The sequence below is a fragment of the Eublepharis macularius genome, chromosome 16 (assembly GCF_028583425.1).
Source record: "Eublepharis macularius isolate TG4126 chromosome 16, MPM_Emac_v1.0, whole genome shotgun sequence".
In the NCBI taxonomy this organism is placed as follows: domain Eukaryota; kingdom Metazoa; phylum Chordata; class Lepidosauria; order Squamata; family Eublepharidae; genus Eublepharis; species Eublepharis macularius.
In genome coordinates this window covers 40655680-40677375 of record NC_072805.1, presented here as the reverse complement: position 1 = coordinate 40677375, position 21696 = coordinate 40655680, and the positions used below count along the sequence as shown (strand labels likewise).

General features: G+C 42.7%; 1 protein-coding gene across 1 annotated transcript in view; it reads left to right on the top strand.

Annotated features, from left to right (window-relative positions):
- The window catches only part of RPGRIP1L (RPGRIP1 like), an 81084-nt gene that overhangs the window by 51007 nt on the left and 8381 nt on the right, over positions 1 to 21696 (top strand). Inside the window, exons 23-24 of the mRNA XM_055000448.1 lie at positions 9049 to 9232; positions 20047 to 20131. Coding sequence (XP_054856423.1) covers positions 9049 to 9232; positions 20047 to 20131 — 269 coding nt within the window. The remainder of the gene's footprint in view (positions 1 to 9048; positions 9233 to 20046; positions 20132 to 21696) is intronic.

The following is a 21696-nucleotide window of genomic DNA, read 5'->3' as shown; positions in this document are numbered from 1 at the left end:
GCATTTTTAGTGCCATCGAATTCTTTTAAAGCTATAACAATGTGAGCCAAATAGGAAAATTACTCATTGCCAATGAGCCCTGCAAAAATTCAGCTGGGCCCACAAATCTCTAGTATTGTTGCACTCCATTATAACCAAAATGATTTAAGATGGCTTGGAATATCCATGGCCTTGAAAGGTGGGTGTAGGGGGTCTTTTATTTCTGCCTTTGCTCAGGCTCACAGAGAAGTGTAGCAACTGAGAGCGGAAGCTGAGGAGAAAATGAGCACCCACAGCAGGGGCCCAATGCACAGCAGTTGTGGGTTGGATTCTGTGAGGGCTGCCTCATTCGCTTGAATGGCATAGCCAAACCAGAGATCTGCACATTCAAGCTGCTGTGAAAGGGGAAGGCCTAGCATGCCTTGGAGCTCCTTGGAGCCCCTGTGCATTTATTCGCACATGGGCTGGGGCTATTACACAACCGTACATCCCCTCGAACTCAATGGGATTGCTTCGTATTGAAGGGCCAAAGTTAACTACTTCCAAGTCTTACTCGTTTTAGAATCTAGATTGGAAATCACGAATTGAGTCCAGTGGCATCTTATAGACCAACAAGATTTTATCAGGGTATAAGCTTTTGAGAGTCAAAGCTCCCTTCTTCAGATATTTGAAGATATCTGAAGAAGAGAGTGTTGACTTTCGAAAGCTTATACCCTGATAATCATGTTGGTCTATAAGGAGCCACTGGACTCAATTCATGATGTTCTGCTGCAGACCAACATAGCTATATACCTGGACCTGTCTTCCTGGATGGAAAATTTACTTCAACTCTCTGTTTGAAATCATTATGACTTAACTGTTCTTAGCTCAGTCTCGGTTTTGGAAGAAAGTCCCATTCAAGAAGATCCAGGCCATTTGGTTGCATGCAAAGGTTGGATCCATCATATTCATGGAAGGACTCCTTTCATGCACAACAGGATGCCACTAAAAAAAGAGCATGTTTTAAAAGGGGTCTTTCTTCTGCCTCAATAGCCCCAGACCAGCAGGTCCTGTGATATTCAGGATGTATGCATTCCAACAACCAATATATTTTACTAAGTCGAAGCACTGGGCCACTCAGTAATGCCTGTACCAGCCAAAGACAGAGTTTCACAGGGTCAGATCCCAGTCCTGAGATCTGAGGCTTGCTTCTTCCTTTATTTTAAAACCAAGATTCCAGAGCCTACATGCATTCTGCTGCCAAGCTATGGTCCCTCCCCCTTAGCTGCCAATATCGGTGCAGCCAATCACTTAGCTGCTTGTAATATCAGCACGTTGGTTTTCAGAACCCCCCACCCCATTTATTTCAGTGGGATATATGCTGGCATGGCTCAGATCAGAATTACTCACTGTGAGACTGCAACTACACCAGCTTTTAGGGAAAAAATGAAATTTGAGCCCTTTGTTTAGGATCCAGCTTCTTTCTTTTGTTGGCAGGATAAATATCCCTGCGGCCATCCAGACACTAAACTCAGCTTCTGATTTCATTTGCAGGTTGCCCCACTAATTGCCCTGCGAACCTGGCCATTGCACACCGGATTGTTTTAGCCATTTAAGACTCGTGTTGCTCCTTTTTTGTGCAAGTCGGGCCATCCAGGGTTACTTCTTTCATTGATCGAAAAAGGAGGGGGTGGATTTTAAATAGATTTTGTTTTTTTCTTTACCCAGGGTTTAGCTGTGTGACTCGCTGTTCCGTTTTTTTTTCTTTTTGCCCTCCTCTTTTTCCTTCGTGTCTGTTATGTATAATTAATCATAGATTGCTTCATTTTGTTTCATTGCATTTACAACATTTATGAGCTTCGCTTTGTCGGTAGGAAAGCCTTGTCCCCTTCTTTTCCCTTTCCAAAGTGGCGTAATTAGTGTTAGCATCTTTTTTAACAGGCTACATAAAGTTTAGCGGCTGGATTAAATCATGTCATTAACATAATGTGCTATACAATTTGCCCCTATCTCTTTTCGTTCCCACTACATCAAAGTGCTAGAGAGCGCCAACGTAATTGGCCTTTGCTAGCTTGTCAGGTTGAGTCAAGATGACGGCTGGTGTTTTTGCTAAAAAGCTCGCAGGCATGATAATTAATGGAAATGGTGGTGGGGGGGGAGAAAATCAGGAAAATGTAAAACTTTGGACAGTTCTTTATGAATATTTCATAACATTTGAATAATCAAAAGTTTAACATTATCAATTTGATGTATAATACATTGATTAAAAGGCTTGTTACAGGGCGTCGAAATAGACATCAGAACTGGAAATTTGCATTTGCTTTGGCGAAGTCTAAAAAAAATTAACTATTGTTCTCATCCCTCCACCTCTGCGCTTGATCACTTTGAGTAATAATATAGCTTTCAATTATCACAATATTTTTTTAAAAAAAATTCTTGTCGGCTCTCAAGTTATTTTCAAATTTGCCCACAGGGCAAATCTTAGCAAAACCAATTTATTTCATGGTGGGTCTCATTTTTCTCTAGGTGTGTTTACATCTTTTTGCCTTCGTTTTAGATAGTCTTTGTGCATTTTTCTTGCACTAATAGCAGTTTAGTGGAAACTGTCATAATCGCTTTCTGTAAATTAAGATCTTGGAGTCTTAATTAATTGAGATGTACAGCATCCTTTGAAGAGTTCAAGCCGGCATTTCCAGGTGGCCCTGTTCCGACTGTAGAGCACATATATTGTCACAAACTAAAAAGACACCTAGTTAGAACATGAAATCTAATCAGAGGTCCTGAAAAATGAACAATTAAAAATAAAACAGAGTAAAACCTATAGGGTGCAATAATTAAAAAAAAAACCTTACTGCATCTTGCAAATCTTCTCCAGGGAAATTCATTTAGTAGATAAATGGCTGCATATTATGAGTTGGATCCCGAGTTGCCTTTCTCAGAAATGTCAATGATATACAAGATGGTTTGCAAAGAGAAATATAAAACAGTAAGATCAATAAAACACATCCAGAAACAGGCCTCTGAACAGAGCTGTGGTCAAAAATGAAATGTAATACAACACAGCACAAGGCAAAAAGCAGTTTGAAGTCAGTACTGTTGAAACGTCTGAAAATGACAGCCAAGTGCACGGCAAAACAAAGGCATCTTTGCCTGGCACCAAAAAGGAGATATGAGGTGGATCCATTTTGCAGAGGGAGCCCTTGAATCTGATCTAATTATTTGAATCCATCCCAATATCTTTAAGGAGGAATGCAGTCCCATCAAGAACAGCTTGAATGCAACCCCATAGTCAGCCGACCCATCCCCTAGTCGCCTCTCTGTGTTACCTGGATTCAGTTTATTATTTTCCATTCATACCACTATGAAGGTACCTATCCAGAAGATTCCTTACCTCTCCTGGGATCAGTTGAAAGCAATAAAGTTAGCTGTCATCAACCTACTAGTTGCATCTCAGATTTCTGTATGTTCTCTCCCAGCACCTTCATGTAGATTTTAAAAGCGTGAGGAGATGACACAGAGCCCCATGGAACCCCAAAGCATAAATGTCAACATGTGGAACTGGGTAGAACCATCCTACTTTCATGATAACACCAGACCACAGTGCCGTCCATTTTCAAACAATTCCGAAAGATCATATGCAGTTGAAAGCCACTGAGGGATCTAGGGTAGTTAACAGGTTCATCTTTCTCCTATCCCTCTCCAGAAGAAGTCATCCATTCGTGTGACCAAGGCAGCGCCATTCCCATGATAGGGTCAGAAGCCAGATCAAAATGGGACTACGTAATCCTTATTATCCAAGACTGTCTAGAGCACCTTGCCCAGAAATGGAGGACTGGCAACTACTTTGATAGTTGGATAACTCATTAGCGCTCAGGTGCTTTGGTTGTTTGTAAAAGTAGCTGTTATGTGTTGGGAGGAGTCTTACTTTTGAGTAGGGGTGGGAGATTGATGAGGACTAAGGTACAAGGCCGAACAGGACAGGGCCAGATGAGGCAAGGCAAAGGCGGGACAAGTTAACCTGTGCTGGGGAGAAGCAACAAGCTGAAGCCCTTAAGTTGTCTAGCTGTCTAGAAACAGGCCTGATTGTGAAGTGATTATAGCAGTGGAGGTTGTAACCATCTCCACCAATAAATACTCAAATTGCTTTTGTTTGTTTGACCAGCCTTCCTGAAGGGTCATCTTTTTTCCAGATTTCATCAGAGGGAAACAGGCAGAATCAATGCCTGACACTCTAGCATCCTAGGCTTAGGATCCAGTTCTGACACTGTGCATCTGTCCCTCCCTTTATTTCGCTTTTTTAAAAAATGTAGTTTGCCTTTCTATTTAGAAAGCATCCTTCCAGGTAGCTGACAAAATATAAAATTGCCCAATAAAGCTGACAGATAGATGCAGGGAGAGTGAGGCTTAATCAAAGAGCACAAGCAAGTAAAATGTCCATCAAATGCCTTGAATTTAATTTATTTTAAAGTTTTTGCATGGTGCCTACACGAAAATAAGGCTGGCGTCTTGTTAGTTGAGGGCAACTCCGTAATTAGAGCACAGCTACAGGAAAGTCCCCGTCACTGGTCATCACAGTGACCACCAAGAACAGGCAGCTTTATATCAGAGTGCAAAGTCCTTTGCCCTGACCCGAACAGTCCAGGCAAGCCCGATCTCGTCAGATCTCAGAAGCTGAACAGGGTCAGCCTTGGTTAGTAATTGGATGGGAAACCTCCAAGGAAGATCACGGTTGCAGAGGCAGGCAATGGCAAACCACCTCTGTTAGTCCCTTGCCATGAAAACCCCAGCAGGGGCCGCCATACGTCAGATATGAGTTGACAGCACTTTCCACCACACACAGCCCTTCAGATCATCCTTCAGTCCCTATTGTGCATTTAGAGGCACACAAAAGCAAAAATCTGGTTTTTCTGGGATTGCCGACCTCTAGGTGGGAACAAACGGTGAACCGTAACAAACTAACTATGCGAACACGTTAATATGTAAATAAATACTACGTAACAAACATTCTTATATCAAAATATAAGTGTACAATTACTAAAGTGCTCAAGTATTCAAAGTTGCTCAGTCAATACTTCTGGCTCAATTAGCGTTAACAAACTGCGGTCCCGCCCGAAAACCAGTCATAACAGACATAATTTATCCAGTTTACAGATGGTCACATGCCACAATCTTGCTTCTAAGTAGTATAGACTTGTTTGTCCAAGTTCAACAAAAACAACCTTTCGTGTAGAAATAGATAGTACAGCTGAAAGCAAAGGGTATATTAGGCTTCTAACTGAAACAGCGGCCGTTCCTCAAGTGTTCCTGAAATTAAGATGTATTTCTGCATAACAGTTGAGATCTTCTACACAGGCCCTTTTTCTTGAGCCCACCCAGTGCTGGAGTGAGGTGGTTGTCTGCCAGTGCGAGGGCCTACTGTGGGCCAAGCTACAAGTGACGAATGACACTTGCCTGGCAAGTGGATTGAGTGGAGCGCAAGTGAACAGGGAGAAATACACTTGCCGTTCAAGTGTCATTCGTCACTTGTAGCTTGGCCCTCAGTTTATGGAACTCTCCCCTAGTGGATGACGGTCTAGCAGCTATCCTTGCTAGTTTTAAATTAACACCGGCTACCGGCAGCGTTGTGACCCTGAATGGCAGGATCGCTAGCCAGGCTCTGCCAGGTCCGTTGGCGAGGCAATCTTCCCTACTGCCTAGAAAGATTATCTGCACCGGAGAGAACACGGAAGACAAGCAGGGCTGGCGTCCGCATAAATGTGTTAGTTGTTAGATGTATATTTTGTGGGAACAGGCTCCTCCAAAGGCCTGTAACGATGCGCACACAGCCAGACTTCAGAGCGTTCTTCTGACCACAGATAAGAAGTATCCTTCAGCACTCTGCAGGGGGAACTACATTTTTTCATGCGCCAATGGTGGGTTCTTTGGCCCACCGCCCGCATTTTCACTTACACTTCCTTTTCTCGGTCAGGCCATCCAGCCCCTGGGAATCTGTTTGTTCATCGACCTTGCCCACCGCTGTCTCACGAGCCCCTTCTTTGCTTTCACATAAAACAAGTGTATCTATTTTCCTCTGTCAGACATCAAGGAGGCCCACTACTTCTACAATCTCACATTTGGACTTCGTTTGTAAGCTGCCGTCTAGGTACGAGCTGGTTTTTGACAGCGCTGTTAAGTATTGTGAAGGAAACGACTCTGAATATCACTTAAAAATACTTCTAATATATCTTTACCATGGAAGGAGAAAGGAGTTGTTTCTGAGGTAAAATTAGACAATAGAGGCCATTTCATTTTTTATGCATGTGAACGTAGAGTGCTTGAGGTTATTAGTGGAAACTGAGTAACCTTTCAAGTCTTTCATCTCTTTCTTTTCACATTTGAATATGAAAAGCATATTCAAGTCAAAGACCATCACTTTAATGACATTTGGCAGTCATTTGATTTATTAGGTTTTTAGAAAAAAAAATTCCTTTAAATATTTCATCATGCTATGCTAATCCTAGTAATATCGCCAGCTGAAGCCGTGTACCTGTATTAGCGGAGACAGAATGGTGTGGAATTTTCTCTGTCGTCCTAGTAAAATTTCCATGAATCTACTGAATAATAAAACAACCTTATTGAAATATTCAGATTTGGGTTTTTAGTTAAAGTGTCTTAGGATACATAATAAAAGAAAATGTCTTTTGAAAGGAAGGGGGGTAAAATTACTTCATCAAATATTGAAGGGGGTTGACAGGAATGAATATTGTTCTTTATGAAGGATGTATGCGCGTGCGTGTGTATGTGCGTGTGTGTGTGTACAATGAGGTATTCAAGCTTTTCAATTGATTAATTATAGAATATATTTTGAAAACTTATCAACCATTGTCGTGTTGCATTGATATTTGTGTTGATTTACAGTTTAAAGCACAACGTCGATCTCCCTTTTTGGAATGGCAAAGCCAATCTCCCCTTTTTGTTGTTTTAATTCCGTAATTATTACGGCAGGGTTTGCTGATTTGAATTTACAACCAGATGCTTTCAAATTCTGTGTGGTTGAAATAGTCTTTAATGTGGAGGGGAAACCATAAAGAGAAAAGTTAAGAAGAACTTGACAGTTGAGATCTACAAGGTGCTTGGTTTGCTCTTTGAAGAGTGTTCTTCTGTGTAGTCTAATTTTTAAATCACACTGGTTACGCATTCTTTGAAACCACTGACTTATTCAGGAGAGTGTTTGTGCGCTACCCTGTTAATATTTGACATGAAAACCCTTCCAAACAAGGTACGGTGTATTTCAGATTTAAACACACGTATGCATAAGTACGGCTCAATTCACATATCCATTTTTTGACCTGGGAAAAGGCACCATGGAGTGACTTTTTCCTGTAGTCTTGCAAGCAGTCTTGTATATTCATACACATAGAGTTAAATGGGTATTTACTACCTTGGGATTTTACCTTACGTTGAGAGTGTCCTGGTATTTGAGAGGTGAGATTAATGGAGCCACTATTGGTGGAAACTGCACATGGTGTCTTTGGATATGTGTACTTCCCCTTCTTATTCAGATGTTCATAGATGCATTCACAAGACCACAAGGCGACTATTGGGGAGGAAAGGCACATTGGAAGGAATTCCTAGCATAAAACCACTGGTTTATATCATAGCTTTGTCCCTTTGAAATCCGCAACGTGTACCAATAGTTTATTTGAATTTATGACAGGACCTGATGTCTGTGTAAAAAACAAATAGCTGTACAACAAATTGAACCAAAACAGATTTCTTAAATTTGGGTATATGTTATTGTTTAGTGGATCAGTAATGATGATACTAGGCAGTAGCAAAGTGTGTTGTTTGTTTTGTAAAATGTCCTTTTTAAAAAAAAATGGACAACGTAATACACAATTAAGAAAACTGTGTTTAATATGCACAACCGACTGACTGCAACCATAGATATTTCCAATTGAAAGGATTTCGGCAGGGTTGGGAAAGGCTGCCTCCACTCCAGCATAAAATATAAACCAGTAACCTATTGCAATGGCCATGTTCACTACAAATGCCATAAAGTTAAATCTAAGCATATTGCCGCACTTGATTGCTGAACGTTTATTAATTTTGGTTGTTGTGGGTTTTCCGGGCTGTATTGCCATGGTCTTGGCATTGTAGTTCCTGACGTTTCGCCAGCAGCTGTGGCTGGCATCTTCAGAGGTGTAGCACCAAAAGACAGAGATCTCTCAGTGTCACAGTGTGGAAAAGATGTTGGCAGGTCATTTGTATCTACTCAGGAGGGGTGGGGTTGAGCTGAGTCATCCTGTAAGAGTTTCCCAGGGTGTGGAATGCTAATGGCAGGAGGCTTCACTGTATCCTGAGGAGGTTCTTTTGCATATGGATTGGTACTTGAAAGAAGAAACCTTAAGAATGAACAGAGCATGGTTTCCGGTTCTGAAAAACACCAGGCTAACAAAACATTCTATCCCCGACAATAGCCCTGCAGAGAAGATTAGCACATCAAGCACCAATCCATATGCAAAAGAACCTCCTCAGGATACAGTGAAGCCTCCCGCCATTAGCATTCCACACCCTGGGAAACTCTTACAGGATGACTCAGCCCAAACCCACCTTCCTGAGTAGGTGTAAATGACCTGCCGACATCTTTTCCACACTGTGACACTGAGAGATCTCTGTCTTTTGGTGCTACACCTCTGAAGATGCCAGCCACAGCTGCTGGCGAAACGTCAGGAACTACAATGCCAAGACCACGGCAATACAGCCCGGAAAACCCACAACAACCATCGTTCTCCGGCCGTGAAAGCCTTCGACAATACATCGTTTATTAATTTTATTATTAACTGTTAGTAATGGCTTGTTTATGCTTACTCCTTTGTTTTACTATTTATTAGACTGTAGATTATTATTATTTTAATGCCAATAAAGGTAATTGATTGTTTAAAAAAAAAACCTACAAACCCCAAGACATTGTCACTCAGTCCTAAACTGTCAGTTCTGTTTTCATCATCCAAAATAGCTTAGAAATTTGCATGCTTGTTGTGGCACTCTGGCAGTATAAGAAGTCCATTCTGTGTCTTGTTGTGTTTTGTGTGTTTTTTGTTTCGATAGTCTGCTGAAAAAATCCGGATTGAAATCATATCCCTCAGTCTCTCGGAATCCCCGATCACGGCAGATAGCACGATACAGCGTCTCTTTGTGGAGTGCAAGTTCTCCAGTTTCCCGGCTGATGAAACACCGGTGTCACTTCCAAAACCCAGAAGCGGGCAGTGGATCTACTACAATTACAGCAGTGGTATGTGGTCATCAGTTGCCTCTTTTGTGATGCTTCTAAATTGCTGTTCAGGTGTCATCTCCTCAATAGCTGGAAATAAACTATTAAGCGTTTCGCAGATCTGTATTCCCAAACTGGCAAGAATAAAGAGCAAAGTTAATATGGGAGTTGGCAGTGGTGCTTTAGTTAGCAGCTAACTAGCCAATGGGCAAGTGGATAAGCAAGTTTGGTCTGCGGCAAAGGGAAATGTTGCTCAGACGGAGGAGCCAGGCAAGAATTAAGAAGACATCTACTGCTACATTGGGAACCTTTGGGTTCCTTTCTGCCCCTGAGGTCACACCAATCCGTGATACTTGGATACTCATGAAGCTGCTTCATACTGAATCAGACCGTTGGTCTTTCAAAGTCAGAGAGCCAAGCTACAAGTGATGCCTGACACAGGTTGGACACTTGTCAGCTTCCCTCAAGTTTTGATGGGAAATGTAGGCATCCTGGTCTTGCAGCTGTAATGGAGAGCCAAGCTGTAAAATCAGGGCGCCTACATTTCCCATCAAAACTTGAGGGAAGCTGACAAGTGTCCAACCTGTGTAAGGCGTCACTTGTAGCTTGGCTCAGAGTTGTCTGCTGTGGCCAGCAGCAGTTCTCCAAGGTTTTAGGTGGAGGTCTTTCACATCATCGGCTACCTTGTCCTTTTATCTAGAGATGCCAGGGGTTAAACTTGGGACCCTCTGCATGCAAAGCAGATGCTCTGCCACTGAGCCACCTGATTCCTGCTGGGCTCCTGACCATTTGCAGTGGTGATGGTGGTGCAGTTGAGATCAGACCAGCAAGATGTCACAGAGAAGCGGGTGCTCCCATTCAAGACCCTAACACCTTACAGTTTGGTGTAGTGGTTAAGAGTGGCAGGACTCTAAACCAGGTTTGATTCCTCACTCCTCCGCTTGAAGCCAGCTGGGTGACCTTGGGACAGTCACAGCTTCTCGAAACTCTCTCAGCCCCACCCACCTCATAGGGTGATTGTTGTGAGGACAATAATAACACACTTTGTAATCGTTCTGAGTGGACTTTAAGCCAGTTTGGTGTAGCGCTTAAGAGAGCGGGATTCTAATCTGGAGAGCCAGGTTTGATTCCCCACTCCTGCACTTGAAGCCAGCTGGGTGACCTTGGGCTAGTCACGGCTCTCTGGAGCTCTCTCAGCCCCACTCACCTCACAGGATGTTTTGTTGTGGGGATAATAATGACATACTTTGTAAACCGCTCTGAGTGGGCATTAAGTTGTCCTGAAGGGCGGTATATAAATCAAATGTTATTATATTGTTGTTGTTGTTGTTGTTGTTGTTGTTGTTGTTGTTGTTGTTGTTGTTGTTGTTGTTGTTGAGTTGTCCTGAAGGGCGTTACATAAATCAAATGTTGTTGTTGTTGTTAAACACTTGGCTAGAGCAAGGAAAAGCAGTCCATGGCCAGCGGTCTGTATGTTCTTCTCTCCTTCCCTTGGTTGTTACCATGTGGCATTTCCTTAATCATTTCTTCTGCATGGAATTGCTGGTAGGAGTTTAAAAGGTTTTGTTAGCAACAAGGACCAACTGCAGCTTTCTTCTCCGTGAGGACAAAGTGCCAGCAGTTCTCTATAAGAACTGTCTAGAAGGCAATCCTGTGGAAGCAGCACCAGGGGCGTCATCAAACCAAGCCACAGGGCCACATGAGAACAAAATAGATATTTCCATCAAAATATCTAGTCCACCCGTGTTCCAGAGTTAGGTCTGAAAAGGAAATGGCACAAAATGGCCAAATTAGAACCAAGGGAAAGAAAAGAACCTCTAATATGTCATTCTTCAGACCTCAAAGTTTTTAAACTTCGTACAGTTTTTAAAAAAACATTGCATTGCCTAATAAGAAATTTATAAGAATTAGCATAAGAGGGCAGATAAGCATCTGCCACCTTCATAAGAACAACATGCAACTTCCTCGAGCTGTGAAAATTACGACTACTTTCCCAACCCAGAAGAAAATAGATTGATAAGGGAACAATTTTTTTAAAAATCCACTTAAGGAACCAAAGTTTGTTGTTTTATTTTCAGTATTTGCTTTACCAATCTGCGTGCCTGCCTTTCCCATTCAAAGAACACCCCAGGTGTCCTAATGATCAATGAAAAAAAGTTATCAGTTCAGCAAAAAGCACCTCCAAGCAGCCCATACAGCATTTAATTGCAGAATAAGAAATCTGGGGGGGGGGAAATGAGCATAACAGATTCATTGGTAGGCGGATGAGGATTTCTCACCACAAGAGTTAATGCATGCAGGGCACGGGTGGCAGGGCGCAATAATCTGAGAAGTGTTCGTTTCTTGGCCGTATTCCCACTCAGAAGTTCTTGAGAGGGGATCAGGGCTTGGCAAACTGTGACTCCAAACAGTTTTTATATGTAACATGTAGAGCATTGCATAGAAACAGATTATCCTGTTCCTTATGCCAGACACAATAAATTTTGATGACAATACAGTCGCGCAGTGAAAACATCTGTGGATTCATTAACCCACAGGATTGCACAAAATCCAGTGTCCCGTCCTTCCTCATAAGACATTGTGTCATTAAACTTGCATGTTTAACTGTGGTATTCTGTTTCTTTGGAACACAGAATACCACTTCAAGCAAAAAAAATTATATATATATATGTATACATTGCCAATCAGAACCTCATGCAGCTGTTGGTGTCAGTAAAGTTACTGTTTATTTGAATGCATTTTATCCGTTCTGCAAGGTTTCAGAGTAATAAGGTTGCAAGTGGGAGTGAATTTATTATGACGGTATTCATTTTCATGTCTATAAAAGACTCGTAGCTCATTTTTTAATGTCGGTTTAAAAAATTATTGCCTTTAGTTCAGACTGGAAAAATGAATGCGTCTTCTCAGCTTTACGAAACTTTTTATTCCAAAAAAAAAAAGTACTCCCTTATTTTATTAGTCAGTTCTAGCTTTTAAAGTATTATTTGAACTTAATGTTGTATAATTCTTTTCATATCATGTTAGTCCTGTTTTATCACGCCATTGCAAAACAAACATAAACATAAGCAAATATGTATTAATTTAAAATAAGAGCAAAATAATCTGTGATTTGCAACTATAACCAAGGTTGTTCACATGAAGCTGAGAGACTAGTAAAACTCACTTTTCTCCTGGTTGTGTTGATTCTCTCTAGGGTGCTGACTTAAATATGAAAGTTTCCACATTTGCTAGCTGATTTTCTTCCACAGAGATAGCAAAGGAGAAAGAAAAATCGAATGGGGTTCTCCAAAATCTAAAAATTCTTAATTGATTATCTATCTTGAATTTACAAAGCTGATTTTTTAAAAAAGCTCTAGTCTGCCATCTTGTTTTCATGCTAAACTCTGGCTGGGAACCAAGCTTCAGTTTAGAGTTCTTGTATAATCAGTTTTATAACCTGGGGTACATAATCGTCTCTCTCTTGGGAAATATTTATGTCATAATCGTCACAAAGTTATAACTGAAATCTTATTTCCAACATGGCTGCTTTGTTCTTCCTGGAGTTTTACTTTAAATAACTGGCCATCTAATATATATTTTTCCCTTAACGCTAGCTTTGCTTGTAAAGCAGTAGGCTTTCAGTGTGTGTGTGTGGGGGGGGGTGTCCTAATGAATTTGCTGTTTGATAATGTCATTGAGAGAGCCAATAATCTAATAGTAATGAAGTCAGAATGTGTGTGTTTACTATAGCTTTACTCCATTTCTTATTCATGCCTAATTAGATTTGGGTATGTAGAATATTTGGGGTTAATTGAATATTTTCTTTAATAAAACTGAGATTTACATGATGGGGGAAGGAAGTGTACTTTGAGCTTAGAGGGAAACTAGCAGTCCCCTGGATTTTGTATGAAAAAAATCATGATAAATCCAGATGTAATTTGAGAAATCATTATTTCTTGGTAAATAATACCTTTTTATTGAGTTCTCTTATTATATTTATATCGTGGCACTGCAACCAGCTTTTTAAAAAATTGCTTTACATCTGAGCCGAGACAAAGAGATCTTTTGGCATTCTAGGTTAATAAGCAACACTTATTGTAGTAATTTAGCACTCTCGATCCCCCCCCAAAGTATGTGCTTTTTATCAATTGAAAGAATCAAGATAGCGTTGGAATTTTAAAAAAATTAAATCTTATTATTCCATAATGGAGCCGAATCGCCTTTTAATTATTTTTACATAGTTAACTCCACCCATAGAAACCCCGGTTAGGCCTTAGGTGTTAATTAGCCCCTCTAGTGCAGTTAGGTTATCTTACAGTCTAAACCTAATGGCTTTATGGATATTATTATGCATATTATTTATGGACATTATGAGTATACATTTAGGTGGCAATGTATACTTCAGATACAAAACTACAGTCCTTTTGGTTGGAGGTCCCTGCTGAATCTTTGAGACAGGTCCCTGGAATTCTGCCCAAAGTCCAGCCCCGATGGCACAAATACAACTAGACAACTTCATGGTCAGGAAATGTAGAGAAAGTTATGGGAAAGGATTTATGTTCTGTGGTCTTGAATTCAGGCTTCACTACCACCAGATCTTCTGCTCTCTGCTGCATGTGTTCCTCTCCACCTGTCTCCTGCTAAGTCTGTCCATGTACCACACAACCACAACTGGATCGACAAGTGAACCCCAATAACTGTCATGAACCCTCCTCCCAAAATAAAAATCTCACCCCCCAAAAATCACGTGGTGGCTTCAGAGTTGGTCATATAGGAGTTCCACAGCCAGGGGAGGAGTAAATGTAGGTGCTGTGAACTGAAGGAAAACAAATCTCAAACACTGTAGTCAACATTAGGAGACTGCCAGGGCAACTTCCCATGCAAATCTCCCCTTCTTTTAGGCATTGCTCTCCAACTTGTCCCTCTGCCTGAGAGATTTTATCCTTCAAAAGCCTGGATCTCAAAGTATTACTGTCATCAACTCTTCTGTTCTCTGTTTCATGTGTTCTTCTCAACTTGTTCTCTGCTATGTTCCTCCAGGCATTACACAACTGCAAACCCATGGGTATATAGAATCACAGGGTTGGAAGGAACCTCCAAGGTCATCTAGTCCAACCCCCTGCACAATGCATCAACTCTTCTGTTCTCTGTTTCATGTGTTCTTCTCAACTTGTTCTCTGCTATGTTCCTCCAGGCATTACACAACTGCAAACCCATGGGTATATAGAATCACAGGGTTGGAAGGAACCTCCAAGGTCATCTAGTCCAACCCCCTGCACAATGCAGGAAATTCACAACTACCTCCCCTTCCCCCTCACACACCCGGTGACTCTTGCTTCATGACCAGAAGATGACAAAACACTGGCAGGATCCCTGGCCAAACTGGCCTAGGGAAAATTGCTACCTGACCCCAAATACTGTTTAAATCTCTGTCTCCTCAGGGAACCCTCAAAACTGTAGTAATGTGAGGTGATGCTGGGGGGCCTCAAACTATTCTTTGGACCTTGACAGAACTTCAAGCTCCAGGATTCTTGGAGAAATCATAGTTTAGATAGAACCCATGTCTCGGTGTTGTTTCTGGAGATGAATGGATTAGCCATTGTGTAGAGAACAATGCCCCTCCTTGGGTCTCTGTTTGCACGACAGGAGCAGCCGGACAGCAAAGTGAAATCACTCAGCAGTGGAGAGGATTCCTTTTTAGCACAGACCAGTTCAGAGACTCCGGGTTGGATCCAGACTAAAGCCTTCCGTCAGCATAAAAGAACTCTCCTACCTCACCCACCCCACCACACTGCAGCCCATTCATCTCTATAAAATCTGCTGCTGGGGGACATGGCATGAATGGCATGAAGGGCAAATCAAAGGTCTGCAGCAGAAAGGGGAAGTTGGCAGAAATAACACCTCCCTTTCTGTTACTGGAAAATTAAGGCTGCACTCAACTGCATTGGCTCCTTCCTGTCACATGACTGTGATGTCATGCCAGTTCTTGCCGCATGCAAGCGGTCCAGTGAGTTCCATGTTGCCACTTGGGGTTAAAGGTGGATCTTGGATCTGGAAATGTTGAAGACTGTGGCTGCAGATGGTTTTTTGTATTAAAAAAAAGTATGTCAAACATAGAGATAGAAAGCAGGCAAACTTGCCGACATTTTCTGTTTGATTCAAGCCATAATTTTGATTTTAAGGGAAACCAGGATAGATGCAAGCAAAGCAACCCAATACTTGCTATAACTTGGAACAGACTACAGGGTAGGGGATCGCCTCTTAATTTCACCTTGACAAAATGATTTTTTTCTCCCTGGACAAGGCCACCGTAATTGAAATAACAAAGATTAAGTTGAGTTGATAGGCACTGATAACAAGGAAATAGCATTTATATTTCATAGGGGCAGCAAGAATATTGCCAAGAGAATGCTGAGGAGGCAGGAAAAGGGGCCAGGAAATAAGATTAATGATAGCAGGCCGAAAGAATGTTATCTTGGCTGTATATAAACCTGCTTGGGAATTGACAATAGGAAGGGAAAAGATTAATGAAATCTTCCGAAGTATTTTTTTATGAGACTTATATAGATCAGAAACCTTTGCCTCTGAAGAGCACATAACTGATTATTTGGACAAATTGTAGTTACCTAAGGTAAGTGAAGTGAGAAAGAAGAGAATGAACGGCTGGCTACACTTTTGGATTCAGAGCCGGATGATAAAGGAAAGGAAGGAACTCTTTCTGTACACACCACAGAAAAGCCATGGAAGCTTTCCCTCGTACTCAGGGCGTGATTCATTACAAGCCCTTTGGCCAGGTTTTGGTAGTTCTGTTCATTTTGGGAAAGCTGTGCTTTTCGTGGAGGGAGAGCTGCATTTCTAACCCCTCATGAATGTAAAAAAAAAAAATGCAAGGAAAAAACGATAGCAAAAATATCCAAGGGCCTAGAGACAAGGAGGCTCATGAATTAAGACTGCCTTTGCGACAGTTTTCAGGCACCCCAACTGAAAAATACGACCCTCTGCTTACGTTGCCCTGGCATAACTTGTATAGCAAGAGATTGGACCTGGATGTGAGAGACCTGGGCCGATTCCAGACGGCCCTCCCCATCCCAAAACGTCGCGCGGAAAACGCGAAATATCACGTTTTCTCACGGAAGTTTTGCGCAACGTCGCGCAAAACTCACACGAGAAAACACAGTATTTCGCGTTTTCCGCGTGATGACGCGCGACGTTTCGGATAGGGAGGGCCGTCTGGAATCGGCCCTGTATTTAGTGTTCTCTGTCTGTGACTTAGGAATGGTTGCAGTGGTGGAGGATGGGAGAGCCCTGAGACTAGGTAATGCCTTTTGGATGGGCTGGATCCATCACTACTCTCCTGCTACCTCGGCATTGGTCCCGCTTTTTCATTCATCTCCTGAATAGAGATGGGCACGAACGGGAAAAAAAACGAACCATGCGGTTCATGGTTTGTCACATCTCACAAACCAAATGAACCACGAACTTTCATGAACCTGCCCTGGTTCGTGAACTGGTTCATTTGGTTCGTGAAAATGTCATTTCTGGGTCAGCAAAATGGCACTTCCGGGTCAGCAGAAGGTCACTTCCGGGTCAGCAAAAGGTCTGCAGAAAGCCCAGCCCCCGTTGCCTAGGGAACTGATTGATTGGTGCTAGCTGTCCGCAGTGACGAACCAAATGAACCAGTCTAAAGTTCGTGACGGTTTGCCAGAAATAGGCTCTGACGAACCACTGGTTCATAAAACCACGAACTGGCTGGTTCATGATGAATTTTGGTTCATATTTCGGTTTGTGCCCATCTCTACTCCTGAACATAACAGAACAGGGTGAATGGATTGGGATTATGCTGCACCTGGGTCTTGTTTTAGTGAGCTGCTCACTATAATTATGTCCCCAGCAGTTGCTCAGCCTTGCTAAGTACCATCCTGTCCTCAAGAAACCATCTCTGGTCCTTGGAGCTTCTGTTTCTCAAATAGGAGCGACAGTGTTTTAATACATGGAATGGTTGTAAATCCAAACGCATCACCGATAGTAAAGCTGTTTGCAAATGAAAAGCAATAATAATCTTCCAGGGGATTTGTCCATCTCTTTGAGACAGATGTGAAGGGGAGTGCTGGGGTCTGTCTCCCATGTTAGTATAAAAGTTCTTGTTATTTTCCCCACATCTGCACAAGCTAATCTTAAGCCCTTGCAGATTCCATTACCATAAAACTTCCCATTTAAAAAAAATTGATTTGTAACCAAATTATTTCTGTCCAGTTTCACTGAAAACTACATAATCTGCCTTAATCTGATACTTTATGTATGTGTCAGTAAAATGGTTCAAAAGGGCATCCACCTGGAAATCCTAATTGTGGGCCGGGGTGGGTATATAGACAAACAACCACCCTGCTGCAGTTTTTCCCACTCCACCAAGTCGAGAATTCTCTCTGGGCCAAGCTACAAGTGACAAATGACACTTGAACAGCAAGTGAACAGACTCACGTGTATTCCTCTCTGTTCACCTGCGCTCCACTACGTGATCAAGTAGAGCGCAAGTGGAGCACAAGTGAACAGGGAGGAAGACACGTGAGTCTGTTCACTTGCCGTTCAAGTGTCATTCGTCACTTGTAGCTTGGCCCTCTTACTGCCTGTTGTGGCAGGAGAGGAGGATTAAATTACCGAGGCTGTCAGAAAGGACAAGTGCTCTGCCATACATTATCGCTATCACTGGCTTTCACCGGGTGAAAGAAACCACTGTAAATCTCCTCCATTGCAAAGCAATAAAAGCCACTGGCTTTTACAATCAGGACTGCCAGGGACATTAACAGAAAATGACAACTGTGTGGCATTCTTAGATGCTGCCTGTATCTCTTCTGACAGGGCGTGTAAACCTGCCAGCGATATGACTATCGGCTCACATGACAGTTCCGACTTCAGTTCCAGCTTTCATTGTTGATTTTCCTTAGGAAGCACCTCCTCCGCCCCACCCTGAAGTATTGGTTCTTATAACACACGCATATATAGGTTAATTGGCCCAGTAGTAGTCTTATTTCATACATCCTTGCCCATGGTGTTTTGTAGCACTATAAAAGATATGCAAAACAATGTACTGTTGACCTTGTGCTGGTCACACATGCTCAGCCTAACCTACTTTGCAGGGTTGTTGTGAGGATAAAATGCAGGCGAGGAAAATAACGTAAGCTGGGATCCACATTGGGCAGAAAGGTGGGGTATACGTGAAGTAAATAATAACATTCGATTTACACACCAGCCTTCAGGACAACTTAATGCCACACTCAGAGCAGTTTATGAAGTGTCTTAGAAATAAATAATCTCTTGGTGTTGGGAGACCTCATTTGGAGTACTGTGTTTAGTTAGTTAGTTTAAGAAGGATGTTGACAAGCTGGAACTTGTTGAAAAGAGGGCAACGAAGATGGCGAGGGGTCTGGAGACCCAAGTCCTATGAGGAAAGGTTGAAGGAGCTGGGTATGTTTGGCCTGGAGAGGAGGCGACTGAGAGGTGATACGATGGCCCTCTTCAGGCATTTGAAGGGCTGTCACATAGAGGATGGAGTGGAGTCATTTTCTGTTGCCCCGAAGGGTCAGACCAGAATCAGTGACTTAAAATTAAATCAGAAGCGTTTTCAGCTAAACATTAAGAAGAACTTCTGGACCGTTACATCAGTTCCCCAGTGGAACAGGCTTCCTCGAAAGGTGGTGGGGCTGTCCTTTTTTGGAGGTTTTTAGAAGAGGCTAGATGACCGTCTGACTAAAAATGCCGATTCTGTAACCCAGTGTGAAATTAGGCAGATGGTGAGAGGGACAGCAGGAAGGGATAAGCCCGTACGAGGCTCTCGTGGCCTTTTTCGTGCCTAGGGTAATGCCGATTGCCACTTTGAGGTGAGGAAGGAATTTTCCTCCAGGCCAGATTCACCGAGATCCTGAAGATTTTTTTGCCTTCCTCTGGGCATAGAGCAGAGGTCAGGGGGGGGGATAGCTGTGAATTTTCTGCATTGTGCAGGGGGTTGGGCTAGATGATCCTTGGGTATCCCTTCCAGCTCTATGTTTCTATCTTTCTAAAGGGTCCAGTGCAGACGTGTCCCCTTCCTACTCCTTTTTCTCAGCTGTAAAAGTGTTCCTGTTCATTCTAATGGACAGGGCAGCTGTATTCATGAACTAAACTGAACGGCGTTCAGTTCAAATATACAAAATAGTAGGTGTACTCAAGACCCCCCAGAGCTGCAATATCACATGTGCACACGTAGGCTTGGATTCCATGAAACTGTTCTGCTAGCCAGGACCAGAAAACTTCTCCCTCCATAACAGGCTGTTCCACCAGTGGAAGGTTCCTTGTACTGGAAGAACAGATTTATGGGCTCCAACCCGGAGTTCTTCCACTTTCCCTAGTGGGTGCTTATAGTCTTAGGGATGTGTTGTGGTCACTTTGCAGGTGGTTGGCCCATTGCTGTCCTGCCTTTCTTCCTTCACGGTACTCAAAGGCAGCATAGCGAAGATTCTCTGGAAGTCTCCCATCCAGGCACAGACCAGACCCAAAGCTGGAACTTTCAGGTTCAAAGATGCTCTGCCACCAACTGCTATGGGACAAACAGCAGTGATGGACGTTTTTGCCTCCATGTTCTCATTATTGGCTTCCTGGCAGCATCTACCCAGCCATTTTGGGAAACTCTGGTTTTTTTCATGTCACAGAGGCATTCCTCGGTTTAAAAAATCCATTTGGGAGCTCATACTTATTTGTGATTACTTTGATGCAAAACAAAAGAAAAAGTACTTCGGAAAACTGCATCAGGAAAATGATAAGTGGGCTTATTTTATTGGCTGGTGACTAATTTTACACTCTGCTTTTTCTTCTTGGCTTGGCAGTGATCCATGTGGATGAGGCCAATAACAAAGGCAGGCGAGATTTCCTCAAGGCCGTGCTTCAAGGATCCGAGCCCCATCCGGGAAGGTCAGAACGCCTTTGGCATGCTCTCCTTAGCCACGTGGATTAATTAGGCATCGCATCTGAACTGAAGGTGCTAACTTGAGAAGCTTTGGGATTCACACTGAAGACCTCAGGATGGGTTGAGGAAGGATTTATTCTATGTTTTGGAGCAGTCATCATGGGAGCATTCAGCAGGACTGGAGTCCAGCGGCACCAGAGACGCCAACGAGATTTTCAGGGTGTAAGCTTTCGGGAATCAGAGCTCCGTTCTTCTGACACCAATCATCAGTGACTTGCAACCTCTGCTGGACAGGTGTCTGAAGAAGGGAGCTGTGACTCTCGAAAGCTTGCACCCTGAAAATCTCGTTGGTCTCTAAGGTGCTGCTGGACTCCAATCCTGCTGTTCTACTGCAGACCAACATAATTACCCACCTAAACTATCCTCATGGGACTGTGCAGATGTTCCGTTGCCCCCTCCTCTGAGGCGTGATCAGGATCTCAGATGCCTCCTCCACTGCCCTTCCCCCAAAAAGTTGTAGATGGAAGGGCACAAGTGATCTATCCAGTACATTTTTGTCCTGCCTTGCCTACAAGAAGTTTAGGGCAGTACACAAAGCCACGCCCCCTTGCTCTTCTTTATCTTCATAATAACCCTTTGAGATAGCATAAGCTAACAGAGAGCAACTGGACAAAAAATCACCCAGCAGGAATAGTGAGGATTTAAACCTGGGTCTCCCATGTACTAGTGTGACACCGGTATGGTATACACCACCCCACAGGGTATCTGGGATATCCTGCCTTTATTCGAATGCAGAAGCACCCCTGTTCACTCATGTCCTCCATCTCATGGTCAAAGCAACGGACAGGGAGAAACACGCTAGCCTGATAGTCTCTTCAGGTCTCATCTGAGATGGAATTCTTAGGGGGGAAATGATCTCTTTTGCACATTACTTTCACTTTCCATAAAACAAGAATAAGAGTGCCTGTAGCTCACAGAACTGGAATATACAGATGGTTACCACTCTGAGCGAGTAAGTACTGGGGACTTTATAAACAAGCACACAAATAAATTGAAAGTTTTCAGTATTATTTCAACGAAGCCGGTTTAATAATAATATTTCAGCTTTATCCAGTTGACCTTACTGCACAAAGTGTACATTAGCCCAGCACAGTTGAGTCTGGAGGTAGTGGTGGCCATGAATATAGATAGCTTTAATCGGGGGTTAGAGAGATTCATGGAGAAGTCCATCAAAGGCTACAAACCATGGTGAGTAAAGGGAACCTTGAACCATGTGGAAAGATAGGATATAAATGTTTTAATAAATTATTTTTAAAAAATAAATAAACCTCTGTTCAAAAAGACAGTAAACCTGTGAAACCCAGTGCTAGGGGGCAACATTGGGCGAGAGTCTTGACCTCTATGCCTTGTTTATGGCCCTCCAGGGCAGCTTGTTGGCCACTGTGTGAAACAGAATGCTGAATTAGATGGATCCCTAGTCTGATCCAGCAGATCTTGACTCGTGCTCTTACGATCGATAGTCATAAAAATGAATGTAAATCCCTACAGGTTTAACTGTCACGCACGACAA